Source organism: Hippoglossus hippoglossus, chromosome 4 (genome assembly GCF_009819705.1).
Source record: "Hippoglossus hippoglossus isolate fHipHip1 chromosome 4, fHipHip1.pri, whole genome shotgun sequence".
Lineage (NCBI taxonomy): Eukaryota > Metazoa > Chordata > Actinopteri > Pleuronectiformes > Pleuronectidae > Hippoglossus > Hippoglossus hippoglossus.
The window spans coordinates 856,197-865,089 of record NC_047154.1 but is presented as its reverse complement, the minus strand read 5'-3'; the positions used below and the strand labels follow the sequence as shown (position 1 = coordinate 865,089).

Sequence of the window (8,893 nt, the reverse complement as noted above, 5' to 3'; positions counted from 1 at the left end):
ATATCTCCCACCCCATTACACCACCACCACCACCAGCCTGAACCGTTGATACAAGGCAGGATGGATCCATGCTTTCATGTTGTTTACGCCAAATTCGGACCCTACCATCTGAATGTCGCAGCTGAAATCGAGACTCATCAGACCAGGCAACGTTTTTCCAATCTTCTATTGTCCAATTTTGGAGAGCCTGTGCGAATTGTAGCCTCAGTTTCCTGTTCTTAGCTGACAGGAGTGGCACCCGGTGGGGTCTTCTGCTGCTGTAGCCCATCTGCTTCAAGGTTCGACGTGTTGTGCGTTCAGAGATGGTATTCTGCAAACCTTGGTTGTAACGAGTGGTTATTGGAGTTACTGTTGCCTTTCTATCATCTCGAACCACTCTGCCCATTCTCCTCTGACCTCTGACATCAACAAGGCATTTTCGTCCACACAACTGCCGCTCAGTTTTTGAAATACTCAGACCAGCCCGTCTGGCACCAACAACCATGCCACGTTCAAAGTCACTTAAATCCCCTTTCTTCCCCATTCTGATGCTCGGTTTGAACTTCAGCAAGTCGTCTAGATGCCTAAATGCATTGAGTTGCTGCCATGTGATTGGCTGATTAGCTATTTGTGTTAACAAGCAATTGAACAGGTGTGCCTAATAAAGTGGCCGGTGAGTGTATATAACAGAGTTATGAAAAATGAAAAACTAATTACAAGGCAACAATATCTGTCTTCTACCATAACTTTACTAACTAGTCTAAACCAGTTCTGGAGCTTTGGCCAGCTCTCTGCAGTTGGACTGCATGCTCTGCACACACACTCGACAGAGAAGCTGTTTATCCGGAACAGTGTTGTCTTGAAGTCTTGTATTGAAGTCAAACTGACCACAGACAAAATGAAAACCTGTACAAACAATACTGACTGTTTACAGTCATATTAGTTCACATGTTGCTGATGTGGTCGACCATCGTGTCTGTGGACTTCCACCTTTCCAGCAGCAGCACGCAGAGTGGACGGAGCAGGTTCAGAGCAGCGTTCCAGGTGTCAGGGTCTCGATCCCCAGGGTTCATCCTGAGGTCCAGAGTCAGTCGCTGTGGGGGGCGATGTGTCCTCAGTCTTTGAGCAAACTCCAGCAGCTCCGCCGGCTGAATGAAGTTGTAGCTATTCGGGACACAAGACAGCACATGACAGTGTAAACTTATACCTCATTATGGGTAGATATTATGAATAATACAATAAAAATCACACAAGTACCTTTATATTACACCTTAGTATTGTAATGTAGTTCACATGAAGGATGTATGAGCCTGCAGAAGTTTTATTGAAACATATACAGTGAATAAAGATGGACAACATGAAATCATTTTATCACCCCCTGAAGGCTGGCTGCGGTACAGGTCATCCGCCTGCATGTTAGCGGATGGGACATGGACCAAAATAAAAAGTCCAAAGGACATATCACATAAATGTTTCTCAAACATGGTTTTGCTCATTTTAGGAAGACTGATGAAATGCTCATGTGTCCACTAACATTAGTTTTAATTAGTTATTTGATGCTATAAATTCTGAGGATTAAATGTAGAGAACTGATGTTTTCTCACAACAGTAATGTGGCCATGTTTATTCAGCATCAGAGAAACAGGAAGCAAGGTGGACATGAACTTTGAATTTTCACAGAAACTTATTAATACAGATAAACTGAAGATGAAACATGTCACAGTGCTCATAGAAGCGGTCATGTCAAAACATCTCTGTGTGTGTGTGTGTGTGCGTGTGTGTAAATTAGATGATCTCAACATGTTAAGATAGATTCACATTTTTACATGAATGAAAAGCATTTGCCTCTGTACAAGACTTTCCCAAAAAAAGTTTTTGAAGTTGTTTTAAGGTTGATCAACGTGATACTTAACCATCATAAGAGTACTGATTAATAATATTGCATAATGACCTAATATATTCCATTGTTACAGTACAAATATAAATTCAGCAAAGACTGGGTTTGTCACATACACATATACATTTGTAAAATGCAGTCTGTAAAAGGCTAGTGCAAAGAGGGAATTTCACATTTTATCCATATATATTTTCTTAAGATTAAAATTATAAATATAAGTGTATATATTCATTATAAACTGCCTGTTCTTTATTGTGCATGATTTGGAAATTAAATCAACGGTTTTTACATATTTAGTTTGTCTCAAATGTGAGTAAATCTACATCTTAAAATGGGAGTATATAGTGTATACTTCACTGAAGTGGTATTGAATACACTGTACATATACTGCATATATCAGGAAGAGTATTTTGACCTGGAGCTCAGGGGGCCGGGTACTGGGTTTATCCGCAGCTCTCACCTGATGTTGAGTCGCTTCACTGAGCTGGGGGAGGATCCTGAGAACAGCTCGGACAGCACGCACACATTCTTGGCTGTAGAGACACGCAGCAGCATCAATGTACAGCCTCCTGTCACTCAATACATCCAACAAAACCATTCATGACTTAGAAACACAGCAACAGCACTGATATTAGTCCCATCTCTGCTGATAGGGAATGAAGGCAACGCTGTGTGATTTCTCACTTGACCTGACCCGTTACACTATCACATGTAAACCATTCAAGATGAAACTTATGGTTTCAATAACACTGCATAGAGCTACTGGAAGAGTGTAGTACCAGTATTGGTGCTGGTGCATCCCTGTTAACGAAAAGATGTGAAGGATGAACTTACTAAGTCGATTCTGAGCAAGGCTCAGAGTGTGAAGAGAAGGCACTGTCCTCAGAGCAGACACCAACTGCTGCAAAGCCTCCTCCTTGTCACTGCACTTCTCAAGAAGGCGGCAATCATTACACCACAGCTCTAAGGGAGGGAGAGGGAAAACCATGAGGAACTCAAGACCCTCTGACCTGCCACAGCCTCTTCAGCAGGGCCGTGCAGAGACCTTTAGAGGGGCAGGTGCTCAAACTTCAAAAGGGGCACATGGAAAAAGGCTCATATGCCGACATAATTTGCTGTTGAGGGGGACTTCCTCTCTTTACATTTGGGTGCCCTTTTCACAGCTGAGGGCTGAGGGGCAGAGCAGTCGTCCTATAACCAGAAGGACGGTGGTTCAATACGAATGTGTGTTGACAAACTATTGTTAACCACTATGAGTGGTAATCAAGACTAATAAAGCTCTATATACCACAGGTTCTCTTTCATGTTTGGAAAGGTATTCAGCTGCAACATGAAACTTCACCACTAGATGTTGCTAAATTCTACACACTGAACCTTTAAGGAACCAATTCAAGATCTCTTCTTACCTTCCAACTGACAGTTCCTCAGTAGATTGAGGATGTCAGGGAGACAATCGGACAAATTCAAGTCTTCCAAGTTCAGACTCCTCAGGCAGGGATTGGACTCTGAAAGTAGACAGCATGTCATTACTTTTATAGAACATTTACTTTGGCGTTACACTGATGAACCATCATGTTAGGGCAATAGACTGTATATAAAAAGGGATGGACAGATTACTCACAAATTAAACAAATACATACATGGAATCAGTATCAACATTGGTTGTTTGTATATAAAAACATTACTATTGGCTTATGTATCATAGTTATCCTAAAAACATCAGTATGAGACTATAATTTGGTTCGCATGGCAACAGAGCAGCAATGAAGGTTATTCTCACTTTAGCAAATCTTAAATCGGATAATGTTTGAGTAATTCAGTCATTGTAATTTTTTGTAAATTTTGTGGATTAATACAGCAGTGATGTGTATGTGTGTGTGTGTGTGTGTGTGTGTGTGTGTGTGTGTGTGTGTGTGTGTGTGTGTGTGTGTCATTTATGTCTCTTAATTGTTGATAAAGTAGAGGAGTAGCACATACCAGGCAGATCAGTGTACTGGTTTGGGTCGACACATGTAATTAGTTGACAGTAATTAAATTATAAAAAACATCACTAGACTTGTTTAGACAAATGTGCTCTTACTGTTTTGGAATCGTTTCTCTTTCATTTAGCTTTTTCTTTTCAATGACATTGTTACACTGAAGTTTCTTCATTTATCTCCAGTCATTTTAATGACTTTGATCCACTAGCAACCCCCCCCCCCCCCCCCCCCCCCCCCAGCTGTGTTGACCTTCGGGACAGACTGGACACTCAAACTGTGGTGAACCCCTGACATGTCATTTTACCTGACAGAGTGATGAGGAGCTGGCTCAGAGAGGAGCCCGTTGGTAAATTCATCCCAGCTAAGTGAAGTGAGGTGAGATGTGGAGAGCGTCTCAGCACCGATGTGATGAAGTGCAGATCTGTCTGGAGCTCAGTTACTTTGACTGTCAGCTTCTGCAGGGGCAGCTCTGCTCAGAGAACATCAGGAAACAGAAAACTCAGCGTGAGTATTATTCATGTGGATACACTCTGTCTGAGCTGCAGCTTTGTTTGGTCTGATGTCACCATAGTCTCAGATCTCAGCTTTTAACAATGCTGAGAACAATATTTAGAGTTGAAATAATTGGTTGGACCAATAGTTTCCAAACCAAGGGTTCAGACCCCCAGGAGGGGGTCGCAGAGTGATTTCCATAAATCAAAAACAATCAGAAAGGGCAGATTTGAGCCATAACAGTTACAGAAGATAATAAAAAAAGAGTAATAGAGCATGGTGGGATGTTAATATCTGAACTGTACCAAACAGTGCAGACTGTCTGTAAGAATCTGCATTCGTTATGTCTGTCCACCTATTTACTCAGGTCTTTCCTTTAATTTGTCAACCATCTGGATATATCCAAACATTTATATGTACCTGCATATCTAAGTCAGAACTCTTCAATAACTAGATGTAAAGGGTTGTAATCAAAACTCTGTTCATGTATTTCTATTTAAAAAATGAAGATTGGCCAGTATAGTATGATGGTACTAGAGATTGAAGAAGATATACTATGTTCATATTCAGGTTGATAATTTTTGTGTTCCTAACATTACTTGAAAAGGTTTACATGCTCTAATGTTCAGAAAACACATCACCAGAAAACACATCACTATCTTGAAGCCTGTTCCATACAGTTTCGAGCAAACCGCCTGTTAAACAAGTTCAATACACCACAACAAAACTGTGCAAAACGTTTTGAGATTGAACATGTGCCTTGGCTCTGTTAGAGGAGGTGCCAGACTAGCACTTCAGCTTGCAATATGCAAATATAGGCCATTAGTGATGTCACATGACAAGACAAGAGTATGGAACTATCAGCCGGACGACGGACTTCTATCGGTTTCAGGAGCCTCAAGAGAAGTGTGTCCAGTGAAGGAGAATGTCACTAAACCAAGTCCCAACAGTGCCCTTATGAAAGCACATTTATATTTATTTGGATCTAAATCTAATTGCAGACACTCATTAATAGAGATGAAATGGTATGAACATTTTGTATCAGGAATTATAGTGAACAAAACGATCGGGGTTATCAGTATTATCGGTATTGTAAAACTGTAACTGCTGTATACCTGCTGTAAATGCTCAAAGATTACTGATACACAAACTATAGTAAATTCACTAAGTTTTATATTGACATCATTTATATTATTAATACAAATTATGAAAGAATTTTCATTATTTATTGAATGACGTCAACTTGTTATGTTAAGTGCAGATGTTGACCCCAAATGTCAGAGTTGGGACAAAATATTAGTGTTTGTTAAATTCATGCACTGTGGCAACAGTGGCTGTTAGCATTTGTTAGCTATGGCCAGAGACTACCAACAGTTCTTCTGCTGATACAGCCCCCACCTGCCTGCAGCTTCATCTGCCCTGTTTTTATAACACACAACAAATGCTGTGCTTGCTGCGCCTGCATCTTGGACACTTTCTAACTTGATGCTGGACAGTATCAACCAAATCATCAAGGTACAGTGATTTCTCTAGGATTTTTGCAATGTGTTTATATAAAAGTCTCAGAAATTCTCGTTGGGGACACCGTTGCTCACTGTGGCTGATGCTGGACAGGAGCTCTACGCTGTGGTAATCGACCGTGGTTTTAATGATTGTTTAAATTGCACACGGTAAAACTAACCCAATTAATTATACCATGAGAAATCAATGAAAATGTTGCAAATTTTCCAATCTCACAATGTTAAAGAAAGTTTAAAAACTCCTGTATCTTCCCCCTGATCCGGATCCGCACCTACATTGATGGGTTCTTCCCTGACCAATACTGCATCCTTCCACCAGGTTAGCTGGGTATCAGTCCAGTAGTTTTTACGTAATTCTGCCTAAAATATCTTAAGGTTTCCGTTTCTTTTTAACTTTGAATCCAATTTTTGAATTTTTTATTAAATATTTCATTAACACTGAGATTACCGATTGAACCACTACAGTATTTGTTACTTAGTGCCGGAATGGTTCAAGAACCTCGTGCTTCCACAGCTACATGTGTGTATAAACTTTTAATCCCACTAACTTTAAGCCTTTTGGTAGAAGCTTGACAGCACCTGACACGTCTGACTTGGCAGTCTGATGATGATGTGGTCCCCACATCATATGAAGGATCTCCACATGCAGGGACGTCACCTTGGGGACGGCATCCAGCAGGATCTCCATGAGCTTGGTGTATGGCAGGATGCCGATATTGAGATAAGTGAGGGAGCAGCGGGAGCTCTCAGACAGCTGCTTCAGGCCTCTGGCCAGGTCCAACACATCCGAGTCCCTGAAGGTGGCTGCAATGACACGTAAAAACAAATCACTGCTGCACAAATACTTCTGTTATAGTGTGGCCTTGGTGGTTGGTGTTACCAGTGTTACACAGCCTCTTAAAAAGTCAAGAAATGTAATATGTTATGTGAAGTGTAAAAATTCAACAAGGCCACTGAAGAAGAGTGCAGCCAAGCAAAGACAAATACACACAATTGTCAACAGCGCAAAAGGATATTCCTACACTCATATTAAAGACAGAAAACCCTCCACCCCAAACTTACAAACACAAACAAACTTACCAAAGCTGTGAAGAGTTAGAGAGCGAAGGCAGAAAAATGTGGGCAGACTTTTCCTCAGCACTCTCAGAGAGACAGACCCACACTGCCTGACCTCCAGACATTCGATCTGTCCCCGTGGACAAGCCCCTTCCGAGGGATAATCACATTGGGAGAAGGGTCCACAGAGAACCTTTGGATCTACAGGGAAATCTGCTTTTCCAGATTCTTCCTCCGATGACACAAAATCCATCTTGGAGCGTTTGCATGGGATGACTGGATCATCTTCATCTTCTGAAGCCCTGGTCTCAAGACCTGCACTGCAACTGGCCCCATCTGCACTGGCTGAAGCAGCTTGTAAAACAAAGCTTCCCTTCTTGCTGAGCATGAGGCTCTTCAACTCTGGATTTTCATACTGGGATCCCCTTCCATGGAGGAGCCAGGCCAGCACGATGGGACACTGCACATCTACAACTATTTTTTTGGTCACACCGTGGTCTAGCAGTCGATGGAGAACGTACAACGCTGCTTGTGTCTTCCTCTTTAAAAGATCGATGGACTGCAACACTCCAACACTCCTGATCTGCTTCTCCAGAAGGTTCAGAAGAGGCTGCCGCTCAGCAATTAAACTTTGAAGGGGTTTGTGGGAGCTTGCATAGAGTAAAAAATGTTTGATACATTTAGCTGCCGCCAACATGAAGGACGATGTGTTTAAATTTGTGATGTTTTTTTCGACAAAGTGGTTTGTGAGGCCGTAAAATAGGGGTGGAAAAAGCATCCTCATGACTTCATGTTTGGCCCCCTCTTCAGTGAGCAAGTCTACTGCCTGAAATGTAACACAGGACACTAATCACATACAGGATTCCAGATGTTACTGCACATTGTAAATTAGTAGAGGAGATATTATACCTACATAGTTAGGTCCATGCATGTCCTTAAGAATCCCAGCCCAACCACAGTGAGTCGATATCCCTGAGAGAGGCAAAACAACATTTACATGAAATCAAAATATAAATGATCATTTCTTCTGATCAGAGCAAAGCTACTGTCTGTGTGTACAAATGAAAGGCACGGAACACGGTTACCTCTCTGATTGAGCCCCGGCTGCAGCTCATCCAGTTGACATACAGTCAGCTGAGGAAGCAGCTCCTCCATGAGAGCTGCTGGCAGATCTACAGTAGGCAGAGTAAAGGTGAACAGAAAGAAACGTCCATGAGTCCACTGTGAATGAGCCCTGGGACCATAGCTTGGGACCCATCTCTTTTAGGTGTTTGGTTATCAAGACTAGAAAAGCACACACACATGTACATATATATATATATATATATATATATATACAAACACAGACCATTTACTATTTTGACTAAACAAGTGCTCTGGAACCAAATGATCTACATGAGAGCAGGCAGTCAGTGGTACACAGGCTAATACTGTGTTTACTATTCACTATTGTGACATTTTAGAGCAACCATCTTGAATGAATGATGTTATGACGGACATATGAATAAGATATGACTGACATGGCCAAACACTACTTATGGAGATGGCTCCAGTGGCGCTACTGTGTCTGTGTGTGTCCATTGCGTCAGGTGCATGTTAGCTTCTGCTAACGGTTCAGAGCACAGTGTCTATAAAGGCTAGGAGCGATCATCTGTGCAGAGTGTTGGTACTTTAATAAGGTGAAAGAACAGACACACACTTACCGAGCACATGCTCCGTGTCCAGAGCAGCAAAGTGCTTCCTGACAGCCTGTAAACATGTCTCCTTCAGGGATGCAGGCTCAGCTCCGGCCATTGTTGGACATTCGCATGCGGATCATTGACAAACGCGCTAACTAGCGATTCTAAATGTTCAGATTTCAATTCTTTCTCTTCTTCTTTTTGTTTCTTTTGGGCGGGTGGCAACCAACGTTAAGCTGCATTACCGCCACCTACTGTGTTGGAGTGTGAGTCAGCCTTTTCTCGGTCCCA

The 8,893-nt window shown here is 41.9% G+C and overlaps 1 protein-coding gene across 1 annotated transcript; it reads right to left on the bottom strand.

Moving 5' to 3' along the window:
* Positions 1-627: 627 nt before the first annotated feature.
* On the bottom strand, positions 628-8,785 carry lrrc41 (leucine rich repeat containing 41). The gene is made up of 10 exons (XM_034584061.1): positions 8,627-8,785; positions 8,009-8,095; positions 7,837-7,895; positions 6,948-7,749; positions 6,447-6,671; positions 4,160-4,324; positions 3,283-3,381; positions 2,711-2,839; positions 2,337-2,409; positions 628-1,143 (listed from the first exon to the last, which is right to left on the bottom strand). Exons 1-10 carry the CDS (start codon positions 8,715-8,717, stop codon positions 924-926), a joined length of 1,950 nt encoding a protein of 649 aa, XP_034439952.1. The 5' UTR covers positions 8,718-8,785; the 3' UTR covers positions 628-923.
* Positions 8,786-8,893: the final 108 nt, after the last annotated feature.